Source organism: Bactrocera neohumeralis, chromosome 4 (assembly GCF_024586455.1).
Source record: "Bactrocera neohumeralis isolate Rockhampton chromosome 4, APGP_CSIRO_Bneo_wtdbg2-racon-allhic-juicebox.fasta_v2, whole genome shotgun sequence".
NCBI lineage: Eukaryota > Metazoa > Arthropoda > Insecta > Diptera > Tephritidae > Bactrocera > Bactrocera neohumeralis.
In genome coordinates, this window is record NC_065921.1 from 48,045,009 (window position 1) to 48,062,795 (window position 17,787).

The window sequence follows — 17,787 nt, forward strand, 5'->3', positions numbered from 1 at the left end:
GCATGAATCTATAGTAGCCATTCGAATTTACAACAGTGATGCCATAATTTCGAACGTAACCTTGCCATTTTCGTTGAAGTGAGGTGATTGTGAAGTTTTTTATATTTTTATAAAAATAACATAAAAACCAATTTCTGTTATTGATTAACTAAACAACAGCAATAATTACGTGTACATAATTTATAGAAAGTATAATTTTAACATCTAAAGACGTGTAAAGTGTAAAATTGAATTTTTCAATTCGGGAAATACGATGTTTTTTGATAAAAACAAAGAAAATATTATTTTTAAAGGCACGCGCTATACATATTCCTAAAGTAGAGTTAAAAACGAGTATTTTAAGACCTTTGGTGCACGTTTTCGGAAAAACCGCTCTGCTGAACATTTACAAAAACTAAATATAATTTTTTCGGAAAAATGTTATTTTGAAAATGTACTTTATTTTTATAATATAACACAACCGTCTTAATACTCGCTCTACTAAATTTAATATTACCGAAATGAAAATGCCGTCGGCATATGTGTAAATGGGATATGTTGCTTCTTCGAAATTTTCATAGAAATGGAAACTGCGCTGTCAAACAGCTGAAGTGACAGCTTATAGCTTTCAATATCTGGCAAACTAGTTAGTATTCCATATATTGCTTTCCATAAGTAATATGGAGTCTCCACAGGCAATAGGCACGGCAATACAGTTAGTATGACATAAATTTTATCCTGTCGGCAATGTATGAAATTTGGATACTGGTGGCATCATTGCGATTAATGCAACACTGTTTATTTTTTTTGAGATTAGGTATATTTTTCTGTATTGCGTTTTTTTTTTGCTTTCCTGGTGAAAATTAGTGATCATTCGTCGCTGCTGTTTCTTCCAGAAAATAGTAAATATTATTATTAAAATTTGTTGTTGTGTAAACTAAAATCTCAGAGGTAATTTAAGATGCAAAAGTATATAAATTGGTTGCGTTGACGGCATATAAAGGAAATTGTATTTTGTACTTATGTCGTTTCTCTTTCAATGGCAAATAAAGTAGTAACATTGATGTGAATTTGGATTTGTGTGTGTTTTTTATTTCATCAGTGCACTAGTATACAAGGAGCTGAAGTTACGTGGTTACTCACTAAATAGCAGCACAAACACGCCAATACGGGTTTTCGATGCTTAGGATCCGCATCAAAATGGGTCCACAACAGCGTTATAAGGAATGGACGTGCTGCTTTGGTTTGCATGTCCACACAGCCACCATTATGATTGGCCTTTGGCATTTGGTAAGTTTGATAAAATACACATACATATATATGTAGATATAGTTAATTGCACAAAATTTTATCTGTGCGCTACTTGGTTTGTGTGGGATTTTAGTGGTGTAGTTTTAGTTTAGGCTGGGATTTAGAATAGCATCCCCCGATTTCGGAATTAAAATTAGTATGTACGGATAGAATAGGTCCTCCAGCTCAAGAAAATATACATATATGTATACATATAGTTGCCGCTGACTTATGGTTTTTGAGATATTTGCCTTTAAAGTTCAAAAATTCGACAAATTAAAATGCGTGCTTCTATTTATTATGAATTTTACCCTTATATATTTAACTTTTATTTCTATTAACACTTCACTAATCTTTCTATAAATTTATTTTCTGTTAAATATTGCACAAATAACTTAATACCATATTTAACTTTCTTTGAAAAATATTTGTTTATACAATAAGAAAATGGTTACAAGCAAGCAAAAATTTGTGTTACCATATTTTGTAATCGAATATATATAAGCAAAAAAGAAAGATTAATATAATAATGCCGTCAATACAAAGTTCATTATCATGAAGGAAGTTCAACGCGAAAGAACTGAAAACGCCCAGCTGTTAGTTCAACCAGGGTTATTTTTTTGAAGCGAGGCTGAAGGCAGCCAATGCAGAAAAGAGTTCAAGGCGAAGGAACTCAAAACACCCAGGTGTTGGTCCGACCAGGGTTAATTTTTTTTAGCGCGGCCGAAGGCCTCCAACGCAAAAAGAAGTTCAACCCGAATGAACTGAAACACCCAGGTGTTAGATTAGATTAGATTAGATTTATTTATGAGGAATGCACCTCGACCTTTGGTCTATTGTGCCCTCTCCTAAATCACATGGACTCACTTAGCCCCAGCACATCGATGAATTCCAATATTCTACGGGGTGCTAATGAGTCGATGCAATCCCTGTCCAGAAACATGGATCCGAGGGCCTTAATCATGCGTCTGCAGACTGCTGTGCAGTCGATCAGCAGGTGTTCCGGGGTTTCAGGCTCCATGTCGCAGAACCGGCAGTTAGTGCAAGAAGATAGGCCCATGTTATATAAATGCCTATTTAACTTGCAGTGGCCAGTATAAAATGCGACCAAGAGCCTAAGCTTATTCCTGGGGAAGTTGATTACAACTTTGAACCTCCTCATGTTGTACCCTCCCATTAGCAACCTGGCATGCCGCATGCCGTGAGTTCGTTGCCAATACTTCTTTCTGCCCACTCCTTCTTCTTTGCGAAGTAGCTCCTTTATGGTATGGGGACCCACCCCTGTAAAGGGTCAGGACCTACCATTTTGGTGGAGGCTGCGGAGCGAGCGAGCTCGTCTGCCAGTTCGTTACCGGCTATTCCTTTGTGACCTGGCACCCAAATTAGGTGCACCTGGTTTCTTTCCGGAAGTCTGTTCAGCCTTTCTCTGCACTCCTGCACTAGCAGCGACCTGATCTCGTAGGAGGAGATCGCTTTTAGTGCTGCTTGACTATCGCTAAGTATGGCTATCCGCTCATTGCGATAGTTGCGATGGAGGTTTATCTCTATGCACCGACTTATGGCAAAGACTTCCGCACCCAGGTGTTGGTTCGACAAGGGTTATTTTTTTGAAGTGTGGACGAAAGCCGCCAATTCAAAAAGGAGTTTTATGCGAAAAACTTAAAATGTATCCTTCCTTCTATTTTGGTAATATTTGTTTCCTTTTTTTCTTTTTGTTCATTTTTAAAATATTCATTACATAAGAATGCAACCCATTTGTTATTGAATAAAAGTTATTTTTATACAAATATCTCAAAAACCATAAAACACTCGAAATCGATGGAAGCTATTCTAAAATTTACCCTTTGTTTACTTTGGGCGGCAACTTTCTTGCCGGTGACAAATGTACATACATAGGTGCAAATGTTGTGGGCAAAAAAAAAATACGTAGGTATATAAAGAATGGAATTGGCGGTGCATAGTGTTGTAGTGGTTGAGATTGATTGATTGGTTGCCTAATCCTCTAGTGAAAGTAAATCACATCTCTGAGCAACACTCCTTAAAAACAAAAAACAACTTTAAAAATGTAGAAAACTAATGATTATTCCCTTATTAAAACTGCTACTGTAACTAGAATAATCAAAAGCAAAATATATTATTGGGCTGCGATTTAGAATAGTATCCCCCGATTTTGGGGTTAAAATGGGTAGGTACGGATAGAGGAGATCCTCCAGATAAAGAATATACACAGTAAAATGAGTCAAATAAATGTCCCGTCTTATTGACTAAGGACAACGCACAAATCCCTAATAAATTAAACACAGACACAGAATTCCGAGTACGCGTCTTTATTATTTCATATTCGGCTTGAGACTACTTTTTGGGTGAACAAAGAATCTTAACTATACTTACTATTGCTTATTTGTTTACATTAAGTATATTATACTGGCTATTGGTTATTTGTTTATGTTATGTGAGCGAGACCGCCCAGAATTGTTTATTGTTACATTAGATATTTAATATTTGTTTATTTAAAAGTGGCTGTGCCACAGTAATTGGATTCATTTAGGTGGAGTGTGAAATGAATATGTCACTTTCAATTAGGTTGAGTGTGAAGTGAATATGTCACTATTTACATATAAGTAGTTGCCGCTGACTTATGGTTTTTGAGATATTTGCATTTAATGTTCAAAAAATCAACTATTTAAAATGCATGTTTCTCCGATTTATAATGAATTTTATAGTTATATTTTTAACTTTTATATCCACTAACACTTTACTAATTCGTTTCTAACCATTTATTTTATATTAAATAGTGCAAAAATTACTTTTATTCAACATTTAACTTTTGTTCAATTATTTTTGTTCATACAATAACAAAAGGGTTGCATTCGAACTAATAATCGGTGCTACCTTACGTTCATATTTTACAGAAGAACCAAAATAAATAAAGAAAACATTTTCTTAATCTGTAGGACCTCCTCTATCCATACATACCCTTTTAAACCCCGAAATCGGGGGATGCTCTTCTAAAATTTACCCTAAAATCCATCACCTAAGTTTATAATTAAAGTTTTCTGAGGTTTATATCCTTCAGAAAGACAGGCGTATAATAAACATTAGTCAACCAAGTGTCACATGGTACAGATGTCACTGACAGTCATACCAACCCAGAAAAAAATGATTTAAAGATTACTATTTTTTGCCCACAGTACCAAATTTTAAACTGAAATGTATGTTTTAAATCTAAGCTTTTGTTGTTCACCAAATATTGCGCATGTTGTTGGTAAATATTTGCAACTAAAAGATTTATACTTGCACATCACATCCATTCAAATTTGTTATTTGTCATTTAACATACAATTAATATTTTTATTATGCTGACTCACAAGATAATAGAAGTCCAGCGCAAGTTGTCAGACTTAAAGTGCCCATACACGAGCACACAAGTGCGTTCGATCGGTATGAATTCGTTTGCCCATACACGACACACAAATCCATTTTGCGTTCGTTCTTCACAGAGTTAACATGTGCGACAGGCAAGCGGAACATTTACGAATTTATTTCTAATGTAACACTTTTATCTATTTTTTTGTATTTCGTTAATAAGTTATTCCAAATTTTATTTTTCTTAATTTTATTTTTATACTTATCCCTTTTCGTTTGCCAATTCATATTTTATAAGATCAATAAATTCCGAACAATCAATTTTTTTTTGCTTAAGTCTCTTTAAAAAATATATAAGAATATTTCCCAAAAGTTATAAGACTTCGAAATATTATCGAAGCTAGAAGGGAAATAGTAACCGAGCGTTTAGCAGATATGTACTATATGCGCTTGGGCAAAAAGCGAAAACTTTGAAGCGTGATTTCTCGATTTTCCATTTTTACGATTATTTTTAATTGCCGGGCAGGATAGAGAAAAACCAAACGTCTTATGAATTTGGGGCAAAGTTTAGTATCTTTGGCATAAAATTATCTTCTATTTAAACTCAAAAAATCTAAGAAAAGTCAAGTTGGAACATATTTTTAAACAAGATAAAGTAAATTTTTTTTGGTCAAAACCACTTTTTTTCAATTTTTAAAAATTTTGCAAAATTTTACACTTCTTTTTGGAATTTTCTTAGTTTAACTAGAAGATAAATTATTAAAAAATATGAATCTCTTTGAATATTTTGTTTTGATAGAATTGCGACCTGCATCCTACCCGCCGTTCGAAAAATGGACATGTGAGATGCATCCGGCAATTGCTTCGCAAACGCAGAATATCAAAGATTTCGTATCCAAAAAATTTGTGAAAGATGTTCAAATATATAACTATAAAGCCTAGAAATTTTGCATGAATCAATTATTTCTTTCCCTCCCAAAAAAAAAATCGATTTTTTGAAGCCTCTAAAGCAGGCCTTAACACTTGCCATTGTTCGCGAGCGATCTTCACTGTTCGGCGACACGAGAGACATGAGATTTTATTCGCGCACAAAGCCATACACGACACACATGTGCGCGCACCGATCGTAAAAAATCAAACAGTTTCGCGAACATGGATCGGTGCGCGCACAAGCCCATACACGAGTAAACCGCATGCGAACACATACCGATCCAACGCACTTGTGTGTCGTGTATGGGCACTTTTATTCAGAGTTAAGGCAACTGCAATGAAAAGGATTCAAGTGCTGAACACAATGCTCGCGACAGACCGCACACGACATCTGTCAAATATTACTGTCCACGTTCTTATGGACACTGTTATTTTCACAGCTGCACGACTACACGACTGCAGGCCGACAGTTGTCGTTCTCGCTAACTTCAATATATTCTTATAATATATAATGTTTACTTGATAGAATTGTATGTATGTACATATATATGTAAATATGTACTTATATTCATAAAAATTGTAAATCGAAGCTCAAATGAAATTTACGGTTTCAACGATAACTTATTATATAGCGTTGTTTATGAGGTAATTGTTTGAACTGACAACAAATTATTATGAGTTAAAAGTGTTTGGAGACATTAGTCACTTTTTTGTTTACAAATGTGGCAGTTAGAGGTTGCTTAACCAAGCTAGTGTGTATAGCTCCCATGTAGTATACAAAGATAATAAATACTACGACAGCGGTTGGTGAATCTCTTTTATTATATATAGTGATAAGTACTTACATACATACATATGTATGTATGTACTTGATATAAAGAATGATCTATTTAAGAGCCGGTTGCCATTGCTTCTCAATTACAATGCTTACTATACATTGTAGTGATTACACAGCTGAGTGGCTGCTTATTGACTAAATTTTTAGTTGTTTTTTATTGTGTGAGTCTGTATGTGTATATTAACAAATAGTGTGTGGTAGGGGTAATATGAAAGGCATTGTTCAAATGATGACACTAGTTTCATACTTCTTATCTGTACATAAAGTGTGATATAATACTGCACCACTAAATACATGTATGCATATTTGCAATTTTTTGTTGCTGATCTTGTCGCAGTTATTGGTTATTTACAAAAATTTTTATGTAAGTGGGCCATTTGTTGTAGCGAGTAACTAAGCAATGCTTGGGGCAAGTCAAAACTAAAGGGTCATGCAAATCACTTAGCGGTAGTTCCAGGAAACTGGTTGTTTCGATGGGACCTGGTCAAAGGGAAAACGATGTTAAGTGAGTGGCTATAGCGGATTGATAAACAATTTGTGTGTCGGTGTATATTTTAGATGAGTATCAGTTTAATCTGCTACGCGACAACTTCTACGAAAACACCCCGGCAGGAACTGCCTGGAGAGTAGTTCATTGAGCTCCTTAATTGGAAGCGTAAGCGCTTCACTATGTAGGTGTTCAAATAGAGACATGTCTGAAGCTTCTTAATCTGCGTCCCACTGCATCCTCTGGCGGCTGTGGAAGTTTCGAGATGTAGAAGTTGAACAGTAGCGGGTAGAGGGCACCACCCTGCGGAACCCCCCGTTCAATTCTTCTCAGTTTGGATTTTTCTCCTCGAAACAGTACGGCTGATAGACGACCGCCCAGGTGGTTCATGGTTCACCTCTTCAGTCCTGGAGGAAACGTAGTTTCTTCAATGTCGTGTAGACGCGTCTGTGATTGACTGTGTCAAAGGCTTTTGACAAATCCAACGCTACGAGGATCGTTCTTTCACAGAGTGGTTTCTGGTTGAGGCCACGAACTCTCCGAGCGTTTATGACGCTAAGTGCTGTGGTGGTACTGTGCACTTTTCGGTATCCCTTATCCGGGGGTCACCGGGAAAACAGCCCTTGGCCGGATAAAATCCTGGTTACTTTCGGGGCGTAGAAACGGTGTCGTGTTAATTGTTACATATATGTATATGTCATCGCCGATATCGCCTTCGATTATACGAGATGGCACGATTGTGTGTCTTACCTATTACATTGAAACCTGCACGACATGGAAGATCTGATCGGTTATTTAATTTGGTTTCTTAGATCGATTGGATTTATGTTTTTAAGAAGCTTTATTTATCAAAAGGTACTTTTACGAAAATTAAGTTTAAAACGAATTCTAAGGTTAATAACATATACAAATACCTAAAAGTCTAAAAAATTCAAAGTATTTGTTCAGATACATGTATTTAAAATGTAAACGAAATATATTAAGATTAATTGACGTCAATATATGTAAATTCATTAAAAAAAATCGTATATTCATTTTAATTTCAATGTGTCTAGAAATACACATTTATCAAACAAGCATTCGAAGCAGGTGTCTAAGGAAGCGTGTTAAAAGCGCGATGACGCCCTTACAACTGCGGATAAGTCCATTTTAATATACATATGCGCACGCGCGCACCGAAACATGCCGGCAACTGATGACACCTAAATGACTGCTAAGACATGCAATAACAATGCTTTGAAATTGATGCTATCGTTTTCTTTTTATGTAATAAAGCAAATAGCGTAGGAAAATGTAGACAAATATTTTGTGAAAATAAGCAGCACCGATAAACGATATTCAACACTAATGCATTTAACTTCAGACAAGCACCCAGTGAATGGCGTCCTTGGATTGCAACCATAGCCTATTGCAGAAGAAGAGCTCTATTTGCCTCGCGAATTAAGCGTGATCCTAACGCAACTTCGTTCTTCGTATCCAGAACAGACCCCGACATACTAAACAAATCATTGCCTGCTAAGAGTGCCCTCATGATTTTAACCACTTCTTTACATGTCCCATCAAACCAGCCAAACACCTCTTTCCCTATAGATCAGCCCCAACTTAGTCGCTCGTTTCCTGAACCTACCGTTAGGTGAATTCAATAACAATTGCCATGTGATTTCCCCCAAACAAGGTTTAGTTATCCAACACAACACCAACAAATGCAATCGACGTGCGTCAACATTTTATTACAAGAACAAAACATAATATCTCATTGAAAATACTGAAATATCATAATAGAAAAACAACTAGAAAAATTGGAATTTCAAAAAGGAAAATTATGCACTTTGAAGCTACTGAACCTTCAGTAAGCAAGCTTTGAGCCGACATATCACTCTTCATCAGCAACACGTCCTTGAGATAAAAGTGACAATTCCGCGATTTATTTTTTTACTCTTTGCAGCCGCGCTTGTTCTCTTACAATATATTAAAAAAAATATAGGGAATATCTCTAAATAAAATATAATACAAAACAAACAAATTGAAATATGCATATATGTATAATATAAATAAATATATATAATATAAATCAACAAAGTATCGCACCCAAATTACATTTGTAATTCCCCGCCATTACTAATAATTACAGCAAACAAAGCCTGTCAGCGCAAGCCCACAATCTATGTCTATTATATATGTACATTCATAAACGTATACATAAGTATAAATTAGGGTGTGTCATTCTGAGGCAACCTTTTTTTTTCAACTGAAAAACAGGCTAAAAACTTCCGAAAATGTGGAAAAGAAAGTCACTCAAAAGATGAGCTCTTAATATTAATAATAAGAGGTGCCTCTTTCAAATTTTCTGTTTTCCATATAAATTACTTGGAAAAAAAATAATTTTTTTGTGGTGGTTATTGTGCGGAGGTTATTCTATGTGCACGCGATGACTGCCAGTAGGGATGGTAAACTCGATTCCGATTCTACTGGAAAATCGAGTTTTCTCGTAAAATAATCGATTTTTCGAATGTCAAGAATCGATTCTTAATCGACTTCGACTACTGAAGATCGATTCCGAAAAATCGATAGATGGTAAACAGAAAATTTGAAATAGGCACCTCTTAATATTAATATTAAGAGCTCATCTTTTGAGTGACTTTCTTTTTCACATTTTCGAAAGTTTTTAGCGTGTTTTTCAGTTGAAAAAAAGGTTGCCTCAGAATGACACACCCTAGTATATATATATATATATATACTACAAGTATGTACGTATTTCTAGTATAAGGCTCAGTATATTTTGCCAAACGTTCGTTCTGTATTTAGCATCCGACTTGTTTTTAGTCTAGATTCAAGTTGACTAGGTCAGACTGCTATGTGAAATATGTTTAAATAGCGCTAAATTTTCTCTAAATGGTCCTATTATCAAGCACATTTCTTACGAATATTTGACGGCTTTGTTCATTTATTTGTACACTTGCTTCGCACGAATTCGTCGCTGCATTGTTAATGTAAGTGATGATTACTTTTGATTTTATGCAGTTATTATTTTGCAAATAAGCATTATAGATACATATTTGCTTAAATACAATAAGTTATTCGGTATTATTTGTGTGCACGCCATTTAGTGATTGTTTACAATTATTCTGGTTGTATGTAATCGCAAACCACAAAGTATTTCTGATTTTACGAAAAGTGGATTTTTTTTAATTGCCTACCGATTTTTGAAGAATATTCTTAATGTTTCTAATAAAAAGTATGAGTTACGTATGTCGAACTAAAAACTCGAAACCGAGTTGCGAAAATGCATTTCTAAAGTGTACATATCGCGGTTCCGGGATTTTTAGTACATTTAAGAATACATGCCCCTTCCGCCTTTTTGTCTCTTGAATTTCGCGCGCTACAGAGCTCGTATCTGGCAATACTATACATCTTTGAAAGGTCTTGACATAACCTACTAAACGACGCTATGCATAATTAGTTTGGATATTGCGTTCAACAGTTATAGACGTGTAAACATGGAGTTCACTAACGCCGAAATTCGCGCTATTTTAAAGTTTTTTTCGTTAAAGGCAAATCCGCTAGAGAAACGTTCCGTGAGATTAATGTTGTTTTGGGGGATGGTACTCTATCACTTCGAACTGCGGACGAATGGTTTCGACGATTCAGAGCGGGTGACCTGTGACGACGAATACCGATCAAATCATGGAAAACATCGTGTTAGACCGGCACTCACTTCGTTGATGACTCGTTAGAAACTACGGGAGCTCGGATGGGAGGTTTTATCGCATCCACCATATAGCCCGGACATAGCGCCAAGTGATTACCACCTGTTCCTGTCTATGGCGAACGCCCTTGTTGGTGTAAAGTTGAACTCAAAAAAGGCTTGTGAAAAGTGGCTGTCCAAGTTCTTCGCAAATAAGGAGGGGGTTTCTGTGAGGGGGTATAATGAAGTTGCCGTCAAGATGGAAATAGATTATCGAACGAAACGGCGTATATTTGAACTAAATCCGATCACAGTAACACTTTTTATAAAGCATTGAATAAAGAGCAAAAAAGCGGAAGGGAGCTATTTGACAACCTAATACATAGTTGCTAATAGGTGGGAGCACCTGCCAATTGACTGTACAGGATAAAGGCCCTTTGATCAATGTTTCCAAATAGCTATCACACGACCTCAATAGCATCTATCAGTATAAAGGAATTTATCAATTTGCTGGGGCTAGTTGAGACATTGTGACTTGAAGAGAGAAGTTAGGTCGCGGTGCATCCTCATTTATTAATCTAATCTAATCTAACCTACACATTGTAAAACATTAAAAATACAAGTTTTAAAGTATCCAGAGTGTACCATCTCAAGTTTTTTGGAAATTAATAAATTTCAAGAAGGCTTCGCCCGCAGTGGAGCCATTAAATAAGTATGACAGATAAAGGGTAAGGGTATAATAATAGAAATGAGTCAAAATGATAACTAAATTTAATTGCTTTGCTGAGATCAACAATTTTTAAAAATTACTACAGACAATGAAGTTTCAACACCTTAAAATATGCGTATTGAAATGCAACAACAAATGTTAAAATATACATATTTCACCGTATCAATAATAAATAATTCTGAATTCTAACAATTTAAAAAAATATAATACAAAGTATTAATCTAGGATATTTTTGTAGACAATGTTATAAGTTTTCCCGTCGGGTGCAAATATGTGTAAATTCTTGGCATTAGATACACGTGAACAGGCTACATAAAGTTGACCATGAGAGAAGCATGGGTTTTCTAAATGCACTCCTGCTACCTGTAATGTTTGTCCTTGTGCCTTGTTTATAGTAACAGCAAAGCTAAGCTTGACGGGAAACTGAACCCTTTTAAATTGGAATGGAAGGTTAGTGGGAATAATTGGCATCCGAGGTATTATAACACTATTTCTTTTACCGACACCTGTTAAAATACTAGCACCAAGTATGTTCTGACCCAGTTTTGTTATCCGAAACTTTGTTCCATTACATAGCCGGTTGAAGTAGCTAAATTTGACGATTTTTTGACAAACAATTTTTTTTATCTTTCTTAAATTTTTTTTTAATATAAAGTTCGCTATTTTACTTCTAATGCCTTCAAGAGTATATGTACAAAGTTTCATGATGATCGGTTAAGTAGTTTTTGCGTGAAAGCGTAACAAGCAAACTTACATTCGCATTTATAATATTAATATGATAGTAGCACCAAGTATGTTCTGTCCCAATTTTGTTATCCGCAACTTTGTTCCATTACATAGCCGGTTGAAGTAGCGCGATGATATATTCTTATATGCTCTTTTTTTCGTAGTTTCTAAATATATTAGCACTCAGTCTACTTGCCATTATATGGCGCAATCCGACCATGATGGAGGAGCTCGAGAGTGGCTACGATTATACTGTGGATTTGAGCGCACCGCCATTACCAACACCACTAAGCAAGGTGGATCCTCCATACCCATATCGGGATCATTCGCTGAGCTATCGCAAGCAATACCGTAAGTGATAATAAAATATATTTTGTCTGTTATAATGCATGCCAAACGATTTATTGTTATTCATATGTGAAAAATAATTTGCAGATAACTTCGATATGGGCGGCTTGGTTTGTACCTGCATGATTGCCATTACGATGATGATGATTTATGGTACTCTAAAGGGTAAACCCTCACATCTTTTGCCATTTTTCTGCCTACAACTGTTTGATTTTGCCATAACCACGTAAGTTTTTGGATTCAATTTATTTATTTATTTTTTTCATTTCACTCTTCCTCTGTACACAGTCTAACCGCTGCCGGCTACATCTGTTACCTTCAAGCCATACACCGTCTAATTGCCGAATCTCATCGCTTGCCATGGCGCGAGAAATTGCTTGAGATGTCACAAGAAGAACTAATGGTCATCGTTTTGGTGGTTTTCTTTTGCATTGTATTCTTGAAAGCCTATGCCATTGGCATAGTTTGGCGTTGCTATAAATATCTTACGCTGCGACAACAAGATCTACGCACCTTGCTACCGTGTGTTTTACCGGAATTGGGTGGCGCCGGTTTGACGGGCGAAGAACGCGCCTATACCACACTCTTGCCAAATTATGATGAGGCCATTGCACAATATATGAAGCAGGCGCCACCGCCATCCTATCAGGTGGCCATGTCAAATTATCAGGGTGTCGATGCTCAGGTAAATAACGCTAATAATGTGCCGGATACCGTCGGTGCAGCGGTGGTCACCATTGACGACACGTTGGACAATAATAATGATTCACCGAACAACAACAACACAGTTCACGTAAATGCCAATACACCGCCAATGCGGCGTAATGAGGCTGTCACTGAGGGTACTGAGTTGGAAAGTGTTGGTGTTGAAGCTGTTACTGCTCCGCCCGCTGCAGATGTTGCCGCAACTGGACAATTGACACCACCACCATCCTACTTAGATGCTGCTGATGGTATTTCCAGTCCATCTGCAGAAAAACTCTTTGTGCCAGCTCAAGCTATACATCGTCAAGCAGACAATAGAAATGAGAGTCACGCTTAAAGTAGTGATGGCTGGTGTTAGGTAGTGCATGTGTGGGTAGTTGTCAAGTGTCGTTGAGTGCAGTAGAGCGTGATTTTGGTTTCCCAAAAATAACAACTGATGAAGGTTCGGCTTTTGCGTTAGAATGAGCATTATATTTAACGAGAAAGTGGTTTTGAATAGTAATTCTGAGATCAACTGTCACAAGAGACAGGGATACTAAAATTGATTTTGTTAAAATTAAACGCACGACTAATGCAGTGGAAAGTTCGTAAATAGTTTTTTAAGTTTACGTTTATTGACAGCGAAGGTTTTTTATTTAAAATTTGAAATATATATATATTTTTAATAAATTTAAAGAAATATTATTGCACCTTTGCTGGTTATTATTACAAATAACAAAAAAATTTCAATTTACAATATTTGTGTAAGAATATTACAAAACTGCAAATCGTTAAAGAAGATTAAGAAAACAACTTAGGTCGATTCCTAACAGTCACCTGAAAAAACTAAAAAGCAGTTGAAAAATGCATAAAATAATAAAATTGTCAACATTTTCGCTCTGAATGTACTCTCAATATCATTATACACTGCAACAAAAACAGAAATGAGTAAAATTATAAATACAAATATGTATGAATGATAAATGGTGTTTAAAGTGAAAGGAAATTTAAGAAAAACAATGTTTTTAAAATGATAGCGTACTGAATAAAACTAAAATTTATACAGAAACTACTTAACCAAAAAAAAAAAAAAAAAAAACAAAAAATGGTGCAACAGTAGAAACTTGATAAGCATACAATACTAATATACGCATATTTGAAGAAAAAATTCACGAACATTTGAAATAAAATGTCTAAAGGCCGAGAGTAGGCGGACATATAGGCCTCAAATATTGACGTTTTTAATATGTAAACAAAGAACTGGCGAAGTCATATATTAAAAGTAGCGTTAATATAACCAACAAAACCAAAAAAACAAAAACAAGAAAACGAAACAAAATTGATTTAATTTTATGAGTTGCACCTACTTATCTATCGCACAATTAATAAATAATCAAATAATCAATTCTTATAGTTGTCATGTTGTTGACATTTTTGCGCGATTAACAACATTATTATCCGTTTCTATACATATCTGCATACAAACAAGCATGCTCGCATGTGAATGCTCATGTACTACACTTACATACATACATACATACTACCTTTGTCAATTATTTTTTTATTTGTTTTATTCAAAAGTTTTTTCCAAACTACTAATTTTAGTATTTTAAAATTTACATATTTTTCTTTTCGCAATATTATAAGGATGTTCTTAAAATAATAATATTATTATCATATTGTTTATTAATAGCTTTGAATTAAATAATAATTATAATGCACATACAATGATACATACATATATTTTAAATATTATATTACATAATATAAAGAAATAAACATACATATGTACTAAATATTACGTAAAAAGCGTCAATGTTAAGTAAATAATATTCATATTCGAATACGGCAGTTAACGGTACAATGATTTGTCATTGCGGCAGTCTGCCGCTTGTGAAAAAATAAAGAAGTAAAATAACGAAAACAACATATTCTTTGATATTTATTTTCAGCTTAGATATTTTACAATATGTTTGTTTTCGAAAATGATACTTTTCGAAATAATTATTAAAATAAATTGCTTAAAAACAATTTTTGATCTCTTATATATAATTATGTATTTGTTAAACATTTTTAATGCGGGTCCCCAAAGCTTCCATCTTAAGTTTAAGTCTAGTTTTTCCAAGCCGAACGGACGGATCATTGGGAGTACCTGTTCAGTAAAAGGGAACATATATAATGCAACTGAACCTTGGAAACACTTCATCGACTTCAACTCGCTTAGAAGGCACTCTTATATTGATAGGTTGGTATCATGATATAAAAATGAGTGCAGAATCCAAAGCTTTGGAACTTAAATTCTGTAAAACAATTATTAACTGTAATTGCACTAAAAAGCGTAGAATTGAAAAAAAAACATAAAAGTATTTACTTCTAAAGGAATTCTTAATTAAGAACCTGGCAATATAAATATAAGCAAGCCAATTAGTACATTATTTTTAGACAAGCGAAAGTAGTTTCCTACAGGTTTTATTAATGAAAAAATATAACCCTCTTCTACTACCGTTAGCTCTTAAGTGTTATCGTTAAGAAGTTTATGACTTAATTATTATTACTTGTTATTAAAAGTTATTGAAAATCTCTGTTGAAATTTATAAGGCTCCTATTATGGCTTCCAACCCAACTGCATTTTGGTTGAAATTTTGAAATTCGGAATAATGGTTTTCAACTCAACCCCTCAAAAACGCTCTCGGTTGAAGTATTGTCATCTTTTTTTGGTATTACGGTTTTCAACTCTGTGCCTGTGGCTATAGTATAAAAAAAATGTCAAATGCTAACAAGCGATTGTAGTTAACCAGTTCGGAATTTATTTAGGAAAAACATTAATAAAAAAAGGAAAATGGTTACAAAACTATTTTATTATAATTTCAAACTACTTTAATCAATTATTATGTACAAATTAAAAGAAAAATTAAAAGTTGAGCTCGTGAAGTAAAACCCCGAAACTGGACGAAAAAAAACAAATTTGGAAACATTACTAAAATAAAGAGACCGTGGATAGTGTTTCAAATTTAAAGAATCGATAAAATTCCTAGGGAAATATTTTTTGAGTCAAATTTAGTTTTTGAAGCGTCGTCAGTCATTGGTTTTATGAACTGTGCACAAATATGCAGTGAATAATATGTATTTAAAAGTCGGGTTTGCAACAATCATAGATTGTAGGTTGCTTCAGCCCAAAGATAAAAACATTTAAAATGCATTCTTGATAACTATGGGATGTAAGGGCAAGGAGATTTTGTGGTAACGTTCCTTCATCTCATTTAGTAAAAAACCAGAATGATTCCTCATTTAAACAAAAACAACTTATGTATCTGCAATAAGCAATATTAAAAAACCACTTCATTATCAATAAAACTTTAGCTTGCTTAGTGTTAGGTAGTTCGAATGGATTTGAGTGATCACGATGGGTTTTCTTATACGCTGTACATCAATTTTGGCCAACATGTTTGTCATCGTAATATACATAAATAAAAACTAATGTCCATTGTAATAATTATTCACCTTTTAGTGAGAATAACTAAAATAAATTGTTTTTATTTTTGGTTTAACAAACAAATTTATGGAATATAGTTATTGTCTGCACATGAAAACTTCAGAATTTCTATTAACTTTTTAACGGTACAAAGTATTCGAATAGGTTTCAATTAAAAAGCTATCGGAATAATCCCGATGAGTAAGGATATTTTAAAGTTGATAGACTTTCCATAAATGTTAGGTCGAAGCTCGTTTATCCCCAAATACATCCAGAAACGCATTAACAATCAGGGAATTTAATTATTTATATTTCATTTATTTTATCAAAATATTATTTCATAATATCACATTGGGAACTTAACCGCGATAGTGTGGCCATGAACGGATTTCAGCGAACAAGTTATTACCGGGGCACTCGGTGGCACCTACTTGACAATGACCGTACAGAATGTACCCAGAGCTTATTTGACCACGAGCTACGGCATCAGCGAGAATACCCTTGGCAGCGGCGATTTGCGCAGCAGTTGGACGATCGTCTGAAAATGCAAACAAGACACATATTGCACTAATAATTCTAGAAAAAAATTCACACAAAACTCACTGTTGTAATTGCCCATAAAGGATATGCCAATTGAGATACCATTCCAGTTGGAGGCATGAGCACCCATCGAATTCCAGCCACGACCCTCATATACTTGACCGTCACCACCGATCAAGAAGTTGTAACCAATGTCGGGCCAACCTAAAGAGTCCATATGGTAGCTCTGTATGTTGCGCATCTGTTGAGCGCAGGAGGCTTTTGTAGAGCAGTAAGCACCAGCGGTGTGATGGATAACGGCATAACTCAAGTAGTTGTTCAACCAAACGCGATTGGTGGGCTGACGACCACCCCATTCGGCGCGAGAGATGACCCGTACGCTGAAAACTGCTTGTGCACAGCAGAGAGCAGCTAGCAGTGTGATGAGAGCCTTGGCAGTCATTTTTCTAGTTGATTTGTATTAACAGTTTGAATGCAAAGCGGAAACTGATGGCTTGAGTGGACAAAAGTGGTTGCTTTTATATTAGAAGAATGGATCAAATAGTTTTTCTTAATAGAACATTCCAATAATTAAATTATATGTAGGCATATCCACAATCATGGCTTCGAGAGATCTAGTAAATCATAAGTAATCCCATTATATTCTTAATGAAATATTTTTTTCCATTTAGTTCAATGAGATACATAAATCAGTAGTTAAGAAAGTTTATTA

At 34.9% G+C, this 17,787-nt stretch overlaps 2 protein-coding genes across 4 annotated transcripts; one reads left to right on the forward strand and one right to left on the reverse strand.

Moving 5' to 3' along the window:
* Positions 1-770: 770 nt before the first annotated feature.
* LOC126754562 (lysosomal-associated transmembrane protein 4A) lies at positions 771-14,990 on the forward strand. Of its 3 annotated transcripts, none has more exons than XM_050466651.1 (5): positions 771-881; positions 1,082-1,269; positions 12,196-12,382; positions 12,467-12,605; positions 12,668-14,990. In XM_050466651.1, exons 2-5 carry the CDS (start codon positions 1,159-1,161, stop codon positions 13,419-13,421), a joined length of 1,191 nt encoding a protein of 396 aa, XP_050322608.1. In that variant the 5' UTR covers positions 771-881; positions 1,082-1,158; the 3' UTR covers positions 13,422-14,990. The 3 variants fall into 3 exon arrangements, with proteins under 3 accessions (XP_050322608.1, XP_050322607.1, XP_050322609.1); XM_050466650.1 differs by having other exon boundaries at positions 813-930; XM_050466652.1 differs by lacking the exon at positions 771-881 and adding an exon at positions 979-1,003.
* Positions 14,991-16,894: 1,904 nt separating this feature from the next.
* On the reverse strand, positions 16,895-17,535 carry LOC126754625 (peptidoglycan-recognition protein SC2-like). The gene is made up of 2 exons (XM_050466736.1): positions 17,139-17,535; positions 16,895-17,073 (listed from the first exon to the last, which is right to left on the reverse strand). Exons 1-2 carry the CDS (start codon positions 17,515-17,517, stop codon positions 16,895-16,897), a joined length of 558 nt encoding a protein of 185 aa, XP_050322693.1. The 5' UTR covers positions 17,518-17,535.
* Positions 17,536-17,787: the final 252 nt, after the last annotated feature.

Excerpts from the sequence above, each read along its gene's own strand:
- LOC126754562 (XM_050466651.1), top strand. The coding sequence starts at position 1,159 with ATGCTTAGGATCCGCATCAAAATGGGTCCACAACAGCGTTATAAGGAA. Across the intron at positions 1,270-12,195 it reads TGATTGGCCTTTGGCATTTG|TTTCTAAATATATTAGCACT; the intron begins GTAAGTTTGATA and ends TTTTTTTCGTAG. Across the intron at positions 12,606-12,667 it reads TTTGATTTTGCCATAACCAC|TCTAACCGCTGCCGGCTACA; the intron begins GTAAGTTTTTGG and ends CTCTGTACACAG.
- LOC126754625 (XM_050466736.1), bottom strand. The coding sequence starts at position 17,517 with ATGACTGCCAAGGCTCTCATCACACTGCTAGCTGCTCTCTGCTGTGCA. Across the intron at positions 17,074-17,138 it reads CTTTATGGGCAATTACAACA|ACGATCGTCCAACTGCTGCG; the intron begins GTGAGTTTTGTG and ends TTGCATTTTCAG.